This window comes from Benincasa hispida, chromosome 6, assembly GCF_009727055.1.
Source record: "Benincasa hispida cultivar B227 chromosome 6, ASM972705v1, whole genome shotgun sequence".
Lineage (NCBI taxonomy): Eukaryota > Viridiplantae > Streptophyta > Magnoliopsida > Cucurbitales > Cucurbitaceae > Benincasa > Benincasa hispida.
This window is the reverse complement of record NC_052354.1, coordinates 44,915,928-44,931,355: the sequence shown is the minus strand read 5'-3', so window position 1 is coordinate 44,931,355 and position 15,428 is coordinate 44,915,928. Positions and strand designations below refer to the sequence as shown.

Below are 15,428 nucleotides of genomic sequence, written 5' to 3'. Positions count from 1 at the left end.
GAGACACAACAACCAATAACGCATAGTAATGTTTACTATCTTAAATCGCCCGAGTGATCCCAGCTCGTTGCACTAACGCATCACACTTCTAGGTGGTCAGCCGCATGACTATATCTCTATAGTGCATGGTTGCGTCGAGCATAAGATTGTGCCTATCTCTAGGAACAATACGAACCTTGCTTAGAGCGTTCCATCCCTTACCATCTCATGCAGTTAGACACGGCTATTTAACTTATAGACAAGCAATGCAACATCCCGTAGATAGGCGTTGCCACAGCCTTTCATCAAGCAAAGAGGATTAACTCACTATACTCGCACAACGCACACCTCTCGACGGGTTGCTACATGTGTATATTTCTAGGCTAACGATTAAGCATGCGATTGACTTTGATAAATAAATGCTGAAGATAAACTATGATAGAGATGAAGATGATGAAGAAGACAGTAATGAAGGAGTTAAGGTTTTCATTTATCACAAAATATCTTAATATCTCAAGCTAAAATGTAATACAATACAGAGATTAGAAGGGAGATGAAGGACTCTACGTCAAGGCTGCCGGTGGTGCCATGGTTGAAAGGTGAAGATGTCTCTCTCGAGCTCTATCTCCGGCGATTGCTCCGATTGTCACTCGATCTGGGCTATGGAGATGAAGAATTCTCACTGGAAATCTCTCTCAAGCTCTCATCTGTGATCATAAACTTCTGCCTTGAGGTAGAAGCTTGGATGTCTCAAAATAAAGGTCTCAAGGGCTATTTATAGAACTTGGACGCTGACAGCTATAATGATGAAGGTATGGCTCACTGCTGTTTTTGTCACAGTATAAGCATTGTCACATCGCCTTATCTTGTTGATACTCCCAAGGTATGCGTCTGAGCTCAATTTAGCTGAAGTTATCAACGCGTTCTACCCATCTTGCGATCTTCCATTATGGCTGTCACTCCATGGCCGTAATCTCTATTTGTTCACCATGTTCTCCATGCATTGGACGCATGCGTTTACCGCAACTTCCATGTGTTGGACGCATGGGATTGCCATCTGCGTTCATCTTTTGCGGTCGCCTGGCTTAGTGCATGCGTTTCTCTGTGATTGCTTGTTACAAACGTATGCGTTTGATTCCTGCGATAGCTACAAAAATAGACACTTTGGCACGAAATAACGCATAATATTGGGTTAGTGAGGTTTTAGGTGCTTATCGACGCAAAACTCAATTTTTCACAAATTCTAAGTATTATCACTGCGTTTTCTACCTGTTAGCCCTCATAATTCTAAATAAAAGGCTTATAATAACTGGCATTTCTGCCAGTTATCAGTAACCAACCTTCATTTTGGCTTGCTCCCACGGGTGTCATGCGAACATCCAACTACGAGTAGGTTTCTTTCACAACTTAACTCTTATCAGGTTGGGATTTTCCCTTGCGCTGACAGCAGTATTTTTTTTTTTTTAAGAACGCATTTGCCTGATATGAACGCATTCGCTTGATCGCATCTGCTCAAACCTTTCCCACCCCCAAATTTAGAGAGTCGCAAGGTCCTCATTGCGTTGTTTCGGACAAAAAAGACAAAACACTTAGTCAAAATTTTGAAAAGAAAGTTTGAGCAGAGTCTTGTAATAGAGAAGGTAAAGTAGAGCTATTGCGATAAATCGTCTAAATGTTAGGTAGAAAATGCAATGTATAAAGAAATTGCACTAAGGTTACGCATAATGCTCGTCATGGCAGTGCAAATAAATAACGCAGATGAAAAGAAAGGAATTACCGCAATGAATTGACAAAGGATGATAAAAATAAAGAGGCCAACGCATAAGAAAAGAATAGTCACTCAATTATATAAAAATTGTCTATGTACACAAAGAATTATAATGATCGCAAACATAAAATTGTAAGCATCTATAGAAGAATACAAAGGTATAGCTATCTATAAAAAAATAAAAAAAAAGTGGATGATCGCAAAAAGAATTCAAAATTGTGAAGGAGAATGTGGTACACCTCCAAATTTAACTTTGCGACGGGGGCTCTTGGTGAGGAGGGCGTTGCAGAGGCGCTTCTTGCGGCACTTCTTGAAAGAACATAGGCTGTTGCAGATGTTGAGGCACCATGGGACCATGTAAATATGTGGTCAAGAAATTGAAGTACTCATGGTTGCGTTTGGCCATCTGTCTTTGATTCAGGTAAAGGGTAAAAATGTTGCGTTGAATGTTGATCATCGCCTGATGCAGCTCTGTGTTGCTCACTCGCAACTCCATTATTGTATGGCGCAAGAAGGATAGTTCTTGAGACAAAAAGCCCCGCATGTCTTCGATGGTAGCAGCAAGGGATGTGGTGGGGGGTTACGCCGTAGATGTCTCACCAACATCGGTTTGGGGCTGAGCGGAAGGGCCTGCTCCCAAACCGTGTGGGTCATCAACATGCGGCGATGTTTACGGTGAAAAGTGGGGTGGAGATGGATGGCGGATGGAAATTGTTGGTGATGCGGGGTTGGAGTCGAGCGCAAGGAGGAGATTGGTAAATTGTTCGGGAAGAGGGGAAAGGGGTTCATTTGATATATGGCTTAGCGAACGGATGACTAAAGGTAAGGGGTCCAAGGGTTGCTGATGCGATGAACTTCCTTGGATGATTTCCTTCCCTTTGTCATTGCGGCGCTGCTTCTTGGGTCTTGGTGGTTGCGGCGCATTCAAATCGATGAGAGGCCGCTTCTGTGGAGGCTGTCTCTTATACACATCTAGATGTGTATAAGAGACAGGATTCTCAGGATTTTCGTGTTGATGATGCCGTGGACTTCTGACATGGGTTCTTCTTCAATGCCCGCGCCCACAGATAGGCATAGGCTAGAAACAGTCTATGGAAAGAAGTACTAGCCTCTCACGTGGCCAACATAACCTCGGATTTGCTTCGCAAGAAGTTGGCCCACATCAATTGGAATGTCGCGTGCAATGCAGTATGCGGCCATGACTCTATCCCTTGAAATGGTTTTATCATGCGATGTGTGGATGAGTTGTCTCTTCACCAAGTAGACCTAAAGGCGCGCTTCAGGCAGCAGACGGTTGGAGGCAAGGGTTTTGATGCCAATTAAGGACACAGTCCACTTAGTGCCCAATTGCGTTAATACGTTCAGCGCATCTGATGACGAAAATTAGCCGTTAAAGACTTGATAACTAAAATTATGTGGGACGCAATATGTGATGCATGTCTTAAGGTATACATTGATTCTCATGCGCCGGTAGTCATGCATTGGAATGAAACTATGCGTTAACGAATGTATGCGATGACCATGCGTTCCCGTCACAAGTTTTCTAGCGCTCACACCAAGTATAACGTGAACGCAAGTTTCTCGGGTGATCCGAGGTCGAACTCAGGGACTTGTAACTAAATGCTAAGCGGTGATGTGTTTGCGGCAGTTGAATAAAAGAATGATGGAGGGTATGAGCTATAAACTACTCCTACTCTTATCTAACAGACAACACAAGGAAAAGTATGAATGAGAGGTAGAGACACGACAACTGTTGACGTGAAGTAAGTGGATGGAAAATAGATAAAATGTGAGGATGTCTTCATCGCAACCCTTAAGATTGACCACAAGGGTAACCTCAGCCAATGCAAGCTATGTGATCATGCCACACACACTTGAGCCTAAATCTAAGACGTATGCGGTGTATCTACGATAGCGCTGAGAAGCCTATGCCTAAGCTTCCATAACCCACTCACGTGCTTTCGCTGCATGAGCGTGATAGCTGCATACCACCATATCCTACTTCTTGGACGCATGCAATATCCTTTCCGTAGGGTGCATACGTTGTGTAATAGCAAACGGAGCTTATTCCTAAGTTACCCATTCTTGCTTATGCATTCCAATCCACTCTCTCGAGACTTAGATTTTGATTTTAGACTACTCTTCCAAGTATATCTAAATGATGAATGATGTGCTCATAAGGCAAGGTAACCACATAAACTTGGCTGACGTAAGATTATTCCTATCTCTAGTGAACACTGGCTTACATTGCTTAATGGGACCAACCACTTACCCTCCCGGGTAGTTAGTTATTGCTGACTTTACCATAATTTAGCGTTGCATCTGCCTATAGACAGGCGTTGCTACAGCTTCACACTAAGAAATAAGGTTTTCTCACACACTCGCACAACGCATACCTTCTGGTGGTTTGCTACATGCTTCATATCTCTAATCCGCATGACTAAGTATGCGATACTTTAGCAATCTCACTAAGTGATGCAATGAATGTTAAAGATACTAAGTAAAAGAAGATGGAGATGGAATCGAAGGAAACATAGAAATGCATTGAACACACAATGTATTAATTTCTTAATCCAAAATGTAATATAATACAATATAAGAAAAGAAGAGAAAATGAAAGGACCAGTTGAAGCAATGATTTGCTTCCAGCAGATGTGTGTCAAGGCTGCCGGTGGTGCCATGGATAGGCGGTGGAACTGACTCTTCGAGATCTAGCTCTGGCGAAGGGCTCGGTCGTCATTCAATGAGGAAGGAGATGAAGAACTCTCAACTTCTTTCTCACGCATTAGTCTGGATCAAAAGGATCCATCCAAAGGTAGGGAAACCTTGGATGAAAACCTTGGATGATTTGGAATTCTGCTCAAGGTTTTCTATTTATAGAGCTTTGATCGCCGACAGCATTAATGGACCTGCTCTAATTCTGACATTTGTGGCGCGTTAGTCCTTTCTGAATCTCTACTGCTAACGGCATGGTAGGTGAAATGTCAACATTATCTTTTTATTTTCCCGAGATATGCGTTGATGCGTCCATTCCACAATTTGCGGTCATCCCACTATTATGGTTTATTATGTAGCCCAATCTTGAAATGACTGCATTCGCTTGATTACCGCAACTTCTACATGATACCGCAATCGTTTAACGATCGCATCTCCTTGCGATGAACGCATGCAGTTGATTCTCGCAACACCCACGCGTTGATCGTATACATTTGCCTTTGCGATGGAGAGTTTCTCCGCATGCGTCATCTATGGATAGCCCGGCTTCTGCATCTGCGTCCACTACAAAAAATAACAATTGAATGCATAATAGTGGGTTAGCGAGATTCACAATGTTGAACGACGCAAACTCATTTCTTTATGAATTCCTAACATAATTGCGCATATTCTGCTTAACAACCCTCAATATTCTAAATAAAAGGACTAAGATAACGTGCATTTTTTGTATGTCATCAGCATCCTCCATATTCTTCTGTAGGATCATCAATCAATTTGTTACCCGGTGCTTCCAGGAAATTCTTCAACTGGTAAAGCTGATTGATGTCCTCTGCACTGAATGGCACTACCCTCCCGTCGATGATCAACGCATCTTCAGTGTTGTGGAGCTAGCCATGGTAGAAGGCCCTCACTATCGATGGGATGACAATGGATGGGCATTGGTAGAAAGCTTCCCACCCATGCTCCACCATAATGCTGAAGATAAGATCTGGTAATGGTGCCGGTGCAAGAAAGAAACCCATTTCCATCCATAAATCAACATTTTCCTTCTTGGTTTTTGGGCGCCTCCTGGCCGACGTAAGCTCGTTGCTTTTCACCTTTGCTTTTCCTTTTTCCTGAACGGATGCAAGGTGGGATTTTTGTCTTTAGATGCGTTCCTGCGCCTTGCGTTGCTCTTGTTTTTCCTTTTCCCACTCTTCCACTTTTTTCCTTTTCGCTCTCTGATGCGTTGAATATTTGCTTTGCAGCGCAACTCTTTTTCCTCCTTTGCTTTCTTCTTTGCCTCCTCTTCTTCTCTCATTTCTTTTTCAAATTGCTCAGAGGCGAGCGCAATGTGCTGCTCATCCTCAAGCCTTCTTTTGTCCTCTTCTTCTGCTTTTGCATTGGCACGACGAACCTTCTCATCATGAAGCTGTCTGGCCAAATCGGCCGATGCGATGATTTGGCGCGCTCGTGCCATCTTTTCTTCCTTCTTCTTTAATTTTCTTCTTCTTTCTTCCTTCTCTTTCTCTTTGCGTTCATAAACTTTTAGGTCGCTTGTGGACCCTTGTAGCACATTCACCTTGTGATGCCGCATTAATGGGGAGATGTCAGGGTCTTTCTTATCATCTGAACCCCGGAGTTGAGCCTCCGATGCAACTAGCCTGGATTGCGACCATGAAGTTTGTAGTTGCATTGATGGTTTAAATTGCGTTGATACCCCCACATCCACCCTTTCGGTGGTTGATTCTCCTTCAACATTCATACTTTCCGCCTTTTTCCTTCTTTCTTCCTCTTTTATCAGGCGTTTCTCTTCTCTGTTTTTCTTTCTTCTCTTTCTCCAGCCGGGCAACTTCATCTTCCTCTGCCTGTTTCTCTTCTACTCTTCTCTCCTTCTTTTCTTCAGGCTTCTCCATCCGCTTCTTCGCCTTCATTACCTCCAGAATAGCCCTTATGGGTCCCTCATTGGAGTCTGTTGGGGCAGTCTCCCTAGGATCCAAAATGGTGAGGGTCATCCTCCACGAAGCTAAAGCTAACTCCTCCTCTGACGACAAGGGTTGGTTTACTACTCCTGCCTCCAGCAACCCCCTGTCCCTCCTCAAATGGCTCAGGATACTCTCGAACACCTCCTTGTTGTCTTTTATTTTCAGCTCACTTTCGGTTGAAGGTATTAGGAGCACCACCTCAGATCTGGTGGCAGAGGCACTCTCCATGCTCGGCCCCTCACGGTGGGTGGATGGTGTTGCAGCTACATAGGGTTTTCTCCTGGGTTTTCCGGCGATTCTTGGGGTTGGCTTGGGCTGGGCGGCGAGGCGGCGGCTGGCGGCGAGGAAAGCCGCCTCCCGCGAAGTGACAAGGGCATGGGAAGGAGATAATGGTTAGGAAGAGGAATGAGATGACTGTCAGGCCATGGGTTCAGTTAAAGGAAAGAAGTTGGAAGTTTTTTGTTTCTAGGGAGAAAGAGGTGGACGACGGTCAAGGTATGCAAAGGTTTTTCTTAGGGTTTTTGCGAAGAGAATGAAAGTGAACTCCAACGAGCTAAGAAGGGGCGATTTATAGGTTGGGCCTTGATGAGCCCAACGCAATCGTGCGTTGGCAGGCTTTGGTAATCCAAAAAGCCTGCCGCTCCCCTCCCATTATGACATAGCAGGAAAGGATGTCCTTTCGTCTACTATGTAATAATTTCCTCAAGAGCTGAAGCAATCATTCAATTATCCTTTCCGTGAATATTTTATCATTTTTTTTCTCATTTTTATAGGATGGGTGCAATGTTTAGTTGTTAACGCAACGCATCCGTCACTGCAATGCATATTCGGAGGACGGGCACAATGTATATATTAGCATAGCACATTCGTCAATGCAACGCAACTTTAGAGGGCGGGAAAAAGGTATTTCTACCAACACAACACATCCGTCAACATAGTGCATATTCGGAGGACGGGCGTAGTGTATATACTAGCGCAACACATCTGTCAACGCAAAGAATCTTTGGAGGACGGGCACAATGTATGTATTAGCGCAGCACAACCATCAACGCAACACATTTCTGGAGGACGAGTGCAAGGGATTTCTACCTGTCTCTTATACACATCTAGATGTGTATAAGAGACAAGCAGTAAAGATAGTTGATAGGGATGTTGTTTAAAAAGGGTCTTCAGTGTTACCGCAAACGCATCCCCGCAGGCGAGCAGGTTTGCCTGCCCGATGTCACTTCTTGACATTGCTCTTTCCCACTTGATCTAGGTGCTTTTGAGTTGCTGGGAAGCGTACCATGTGTTCTATTTCTAAGTTCGGTCGCAAGCTACCTAACCTGTACCTCCAAAGTCCTGATGAAAGATGCTTGCGATTGCATGATCGCATCGTCCTTTTCTATATATTGCTTGAGCAGAGCTTCCAAGGATGACGAATTGGGTGAGGTGTTAGATGAAGAAGGTTGGTTGTGCGATTGCCTATTCTGATAGTTGCTCTGACTTTGACACTAGTGATGAAAAATCGGAGGATTGCCTCGATTCCCAGAATGATTGGTCTGCATGTTTCTTTGGCCCCCCTGGTCGTTGTTTCCTCCCCAATTGAAGTTGGGATGATTCCTCCAACCTGGGTTGTACGTGCTGCTGAATGGGTTGTTCTGGATAGAGTATACTGTCTGTTGATTTGACGGGCAGACTTCCACTGAATGACCCCCTCCGCATTATATACAGCTTACTGCTACCACTTGCGTTAGCACATTGGCTTACGCTGCACTCTAGGAGAGAGTTCCTTGATTTATAGCCATTGTCTGAAGGAGCGAGGTGACGTGGCCATTTGGGCAGCCAATGTGGTCATCATATCAACTGGTACAATGGCGCTATCTGTTTTCCTTCGCTTTGGGTCTCTTCCTCCATACCCATCATCAACCCAGTCATTTGTATTTCGCGAGATATGATCTAAGATGACTTTTTCTTCAATTTACGTCTTATCTATAAATTCTCCTGCCGCGGAGGCATCTGCAACGACTTGTGTCGCTCTATCTAGGCTGTTATAAAAAGTCTCCATGAGAACGCAATCGGGATTCCCGATATGCAGACAGTTTTTCACTAATCTCTAAATCGTGCCCATGTAGTGCTCAGAGTCTCGTTTTCTGTTTGCTCAAAATTTAACACTTCCCGTCATCTTCTTGCGTTGACAGCAGGAAGAAAAAATTTCTTCATGAACCGTTCAACCAACTAATCCCACGAATTTATCTCATTTGGATCTAACGAATGAGCCCACCTCTTTGCTTCATCTCTAAGTGTATACGGAAAAAGATATAGTCTAATGCCTTCTGGAGTCATGCCAGGGATGGAGAATGTGTTACACATCTCTACAAAACTGGTCAGATGTGCATGCGGGTCCTCTCCTTGTAAACTCTTGCATGCGGGTCCTCTCCTTGTAAACTCCAAACTGACCTGCATTCTGAATCATTTGGAGCATGACCGGCTTAATTTCAAATCTGGCGTTCTCCTCTACTGTAGGCCTTGCGATACCATGCGAGAAGTCATATAGATTAGGCGTCGCATAGTTCCTCATGGGAATGTTGCGATCAGTGGCCAAAAAGACTGGGTCTTGCGCCGGCCGATTCATTCTCTAATTCCCCTCGGGCCTCTAATCGTTGTTTGCCATATTTCTTCTTTGCCTAGTTCGGTTTTGACGTGCTCTCCTACGAAAGGTTCACTCGATCTCTGTGTCGGCGTCGAATTCTAGTTCTATTCTAGTACTCATGCACCGTCAGTCTGCTCTTCGTGTAAATAGACTTTATAACATAAATCTGTCCTGTAAAATATCACAAAAATATTCAGCACTAATGTTGCAATCCCCGGCAACGGCACCAAAAACTTGTAAGATTGAATTTCAATTGATGAAATTGTGCAAACACTGTTGAATGAAAATTTTAATTGCGACGGACGGAATGAATGTAATGTCACCGCAAAGGATGGATGGGAATGGATGGATGGAAATGATGAAGTGGATGGTGACGTATGGATGATGTGTATGCGGTCTCGATAATAATTGCGATATTACGTTCTAAAATAGTGTATGCGATGATGCTGATATGCGTTCGTAGTATGCGTTCATGTAGTATGTGCGTGTCACAAGTTTTCTTACGCTGGAACCAAGTATAATACCAATGCAAGTTTCTCAGAGTGATTTGAGGTCGAACACAGGGATTGCGGTGATCAATGCGATATTAATGTGATATATGCGACCAAAAAAAAAAATAATAATGAATCGTATTGGGAAAAGCAAAATGCGATGAAAAGTAAAATGCGATAATAAAATAAAATGCGATGATAAAGTAAAATGCATTGACAAATAAAATGTGGTGATAAAATAAAACAAAATGCGGTGCTAAGTAAATAAATAAACAATTAAATAACAAATAGAGGACTGTCTGTGAAGATGTGCAAGTATCTAATGGAATGCGGTGGCAAGTCTTGTGAAATGTGTTAGAAAGAGAATGGGTTGGGGGAAAGGACATCGCAAGTTCGTCAATCCCGTTGAGGACGCAATTAAGGTTCCGTTTTCCCTTCGCTTACATCTCTCAATGATCGACCGCGTTCCCATATGTCTATGGCTGTCTCTTATACACATCTAGATGTGTATAAGAGACCATCTCTCAATGATCGACCGCGTTCCCATATGTCTATGGTGAATCAGGGATGAACGTTGCGAAAGCAAGGTTGTTTCCATATCTGGAAATACTTCTTGCTTTAGTTAACGTATTCTTCCAACATTCTTTCGAGAGGTGAAATAACATCTTTACTTATGCTCTCACAAGTGAAGATGTCGTTGAGTATGCGTTAGCTAAAATTAGCTAATTTCTTCAACATGGATTAACTTACTCGCTTAATCCTTCCCCTTTACCCTGGGGGATTAGTTACACATAATGAAAGAAATGGATGATGAATGTATGCAGAGAGATGACGATGAATATGATAATGATATTAAGAGATAAAGATAAGCGTTTGTTACAGATGGATGAATAAAAGATTAAAAATGAACACAGTTGATGAATAGAAAGTGATAACAAATAAGAAAAGCGTGTCAATGTCTTGACACAGATCCCGATCGGAGACGATTTGCTTACCGGCGTGTAGGAGGAATGTGGTGGAGAGCTTTCTTCTCAAGCTTGTTTTCCAGGTAGAAGTGATCTTTGCACAGACCTTCTCTTCAGGAATGTGGATGAATTTCTTGCTCCCGAGACATCCCTTTCGATCTTGTCTCGTCTTTCTCCCCAAATTTTCCCCTAAGTTGTCTCTTCAGACCAGCCTCCTCTTTTTGAAATTGATGTAACTATTTATAGACCTTAGTACCTCCTTCGTTAGTGGTCCCGCTCTGAAAAGCTGCTTTTTCTGCCATGGTGGAAACTTCCACTCTGCTCCACATTCAATTTGTCAGATCGTACTATAGAAAAGATGTACAATTTCAGAAATCCTTGTGAATGCGTCGCTCTTTTCATCTACGATCGATCTCCGCATGCGGTGCAAATGAGTTGACTTTTTATCCAGGATCGATTGCCGCATGCAGGGCTAATGCGTTGATCTTTCTGTCCACGGTCAATGCTAATGTGTTGATCTTTCCGTGCACGATCAATCATCGCATGCGCTACAATTGCGTTGCTTTTTTTCGTTCTCAATTGACCGTCGCATGTAGTGCGAATGTGTTGCTCTTTTTGTCCTCGAGCAATCGTCGCATGCGGTGACCTATTTCCTGCAAAACAAAGACTTGGACATTCCATTTTGCCATCGCAATGGGGTTAGCCGGTGTACTTTTGACAGTTTACAACTTTTGCGTTTCTAAGCCAATTTCTATACATTCGACGCAACTTTTTCTTCTTTTTGCCACATAATCTGAATAAGATGGTATAAATAACTTGTATTTCTACAAGTTATCACTCCCCCTAAGATTAAGAATCCCTTCTATGGCAGCAATGACTTAGGCTCCCCCTAAGACTGTGATTTACTCCAATGCACTTCAACAGATGAAGAACTTGTACAGTGGAATAGTGAGCAACAACCAAGAACACAATGTTGCACAATAATGGTCGTAGAACAGAATACGTCTTGCTTGATTAATAAAAGCGGCAAACCTAAATGTTTATCATAAATCTCCTTAAATAACTGAATCCAAGAAAGGAAACAAATTTCCATTTGGAAAAGATAAATCATCCTCCATAAAGGAAAATATCGAACAGAAAATTACAACCAGATATTTTCAGATAAGGAAAATATTCTGCAGGAAAATAAACTCTTGTCTGAAACAGATGTTAAGACTTTGTTTTACACAACCGCAGAAACCGCGGCCTTAGAAAATTCTAAAGTTAACTAATCAAATCTCCAACAAACCTGACGTGGTAACACATTATTATTGTTTCTATTAAAAAAAAATTGATGGTATACTCCACATGAGCATAGCTAAACTGATATGAATTTATACTATCAACCTCAAGGTCTAGAGTTCTATCCCCCTACCCCACATATTATCGAAAAAAACATTCTTTAGGTTGAAGCAATTAAAATCTCAAACTAAATAATATTGTATCAAATTAAATTTTGAACTTTTAAGAATGAATCAATTTATACCTTATGTTAATGATTTATAGTTATTTTCACTTCATTACATTTAAAATCAGCTTAAAATCACTTAAATGAAATTATTTTTCTCCAAAACTGTCGCTAAAATAGTAAGAAAATTTTTCACATGCAAGCCTTTCTAAATGGATAAAGACAAATAGAGGAAGTATAACACTTTGAAGTAATTCACAGTCTATTAGAAAACTACTCATATTAATGAAATGTTGTTATTAACTATTTGTTGATTCCACAACATTCCTTTCTAATTTATGTTAATCTTCATATGTATAGAAATCGTATACACATGTTTAAGTATATATTAACAACTTTAAAACGAAATTCTAACCAAATGTCTAAATTAATTTATTTATAAATGTTTGAGATGTTTTATTTATACAATTTTTGTTTATTTACACAATTTTTGTTTATTTACCTGATTAATGAATAATATTTGTACAGGATAAGTGTTTGAAGGCATATGTAGGGTATATAATTACGTTTTGGATTTTCAAGCGAATTTGAGTTCTTGTTATAGAAATAATGAAAGAAGAGTTATGGGACAAAAGTGGCTTGCTTTTTAGTTCAACATAATATACAAGGTGAGGTTGGTGATTACCACGTTTTGATCTTCTGGTCTATAGTTTATATTTTATGTCAGTTGAATCGTACTCTCGACGACTAAAATTAAAGTGACTTTATATTTTCCTTGAATTGGTATTTGTATAATATTAAGCTCAAGACATGATTTTGATGAATTTGGATAAGTATCGGTTGATTGATGGTCCAATTGAAGTCCATTTACCATGTCTTCTTTTTGGTTGGCCCAACAAAGAAACATTAGGAAAAAAGTAAATCTTATGTTATATAGCTAAGAAAATGTCTAAAAAGTTGCAATATTTGCTATTTTGACTGTCATGTTTGTAGAAGAGGTGAGTGAAGATCTGTCATGAAAGAGAAGAAAATCCAAAGCAAAACGACAATACAAAATAGTAGCTTAAGGGTAGCATAGTTAGTAACTACTCATTAATTATAGGATATTCATAAGTTAAATTGAAATATTTTTAAATCTAATTTCAATTGTTCAAGTTGTTGAAAGACTAAACTTATAACTTAGCTTTCTAAAACTTTCCTGCATAAATCTCATTAATGGAATGAAACATAGTAAGAATCTTCAACCTCTCCAAGATCACAAGCTTCCATCACTAGATTCAAGTCAAGCTTTTTTTAACAATATAGCGAGGAAGAATTGAACCTTCGATTTTGAGATTGATAGTACGTGCAAATTAGTTAAATTAGCTATGCCCAATGCTCATATTGATATAGAAGTCAAACATTAATTTCAAATTTTCGACTAAATAATGTTTTGTAATGGTATATAAACCCTTTATGGAATGGGATTGTTTCTTGAACTGATAGGTGTACACATCTTAACTAGTAAATTTGAGATAATAATGAAAGAACTCAAGAGACCCAATAACTAGTAAAGCGTTTGGTAATTGTAGTAGTTTCTTGTTTATCATTTTTTTAAGAAACATTCTAAAATTGTGTACTAGAAATCATAAAAACGAGTTCTTTTTTCTTGCTTCACTTTATTTCTTTTCGAAACATTAAATTAATTAATTATTGTTTTATCATTTTTTTTTACTTATAAATATATTTGTTTTCATATTTTTGTTTTAAAATTTATGAAAACAAGAAAGGTTACCAAACATGTTTTTTCAAATCGGGGAAAAAAAAAAAGAACAGTCTACGACAAGAAGTAGATACTAAATCTAAAATCGTTCTTCTTTATTAAAAAACCAAGAAATCGAATTTCTCAAATTTCTTTCATTCATTCCAAATTTTATTTCAGTACCACAAAATAAAGAAAATACCATGCCTTAATTTTTCTTGTAATGTGATATCTTAATTAAGTAGAGATTATACTTAATTAGCTTTAATTTATATTAATGTCTTAAACACATTATAATCGCGCCAACACAATTGAATTAATAACTTCATCCGTGGGATGAAACACTGTAAGAATCTCAAATCCTCGAAGATCACAAGCTTCCACCACCGGATAAAGAAACGCACGTGCACCATACGCGCTCCTCAACATCAACAACGCACCGCCGCCCATGCTCTTCCTCAAATGCTCGATCACCTTCACCTTCTCTTCTCTCTCCATCCCCACCAATGCTGCCAAGAACACCACCTCAAACTCCCTCAACTCGTCCGAGGCAACGTCCATGATGTCGGTCGTGTGGAACACCATCCGCTTCGACAGCTCCGCATCGCCAGCAACCAGCATTGCTGCTTTGGCATTGGCAGATGGGTCGATGTCGAAGTTGTGTAACTCAGTTTTGGGGAGGTACTTCAAGGCCATGATAATCGACGAGAACGGAAGTGCACCGGAGCCAACAAAGGCCACCTTGGAGGGTGGCGCGTGGGGCGCGTGGTGGTTCAAAATGGAGAATTCAAGGTGGGTTAGTTTGAGGTAGTTGGAGTAATAAGGGAAAAGGGAGAGATGGTCAAGTGGGTTTTGGTGGGAAGCTAAAATGGTGGAGTAATGATGCTCGAGAAGGGCCTCGGCCTCGCCGCAGAGCTTGATGAGATGGGATCTCATGGTTTGGACGGCGGAGCAGAGTGTCGAGACGTCGATGGACGACGGAGAAGACGGGGGAGGGCTGCAAATGAGGACTAGTTGAGTGAAGAGAGAGTTGACATCTTTAGAGGGTTTGAGGCTTTCAAGAGTGGAGATTTTGTGGTAAAGTTCTGAGATTTTTTGGACCAGAAGAAGACCTTGGCAACACATGATGAAAGTTTGAAAGAGCTTAGAGAAATGGGGTTTTGGAGGAAGAAGAGAAGAAGAAGAAGAGCACACTTGTTGGTAGATTATTCTCTTAGTATTCAACAATGGAGTTCCTTTTTATAGGTGAAAAGGGTTTATGGGGTTTTTTTTGGGAGGTTTATGGGTTTATGGGTTTTTAATTTTTTTTTTTTTTTTAAATCAATTATTACACTTAAACTTGATAAAATTGTGTCAATTTTAGAAAATTGAACCTCAAACTTTATAAGTATTACAATCTTTAACTCTAAATTTTAAAAAGTGTTGCTATTTTAATCCTCTAATAAGTTCTTGCTCCAAATATTGTTAGAAAACTGTCCTTTCGTACATCCAAGAATTATGTAAAACATACAGATGTATGATATGAAATTGACAAAATTCTAGAAAAAAATTTGCATTACTTTTTTTTTAAATTTATGAATTTTGGTAAAGTTATTCTATGGTTAATCTGTTCATTGACCAAACTAGTTTATTATAGAACTTTATTTATTGAAACTAATGAATTTAGGAAGATTTTCTTACTTTTTTTTCCAATGGTGAATTAGTAAGGATAAAAATTGTTGTATTT

General features: G+C 40.4%; 1 protein-coding gene across 1 annotated transcript; it reads right to left on the bottom strand.

The window, feature by feature from the left end:
* Window positions 1-13,993: 13,993 nt before the first annotated feature.
* LOC120080591 (probable nicotianamine synthase 4) lies at window positions 13,994-14,827 on the bottom strand. The gene has a single exon (XM_039035309.1). The coding sequence runs from the start codon at window positions 14,825-14,827 to the stop codon at window positions 13,994-13,996; it is 834 nt and encodes a 277-aa protein (XP_038891237.1).
* Window positions 14,828-15,428: the final 601 nt, after the last annotated feature.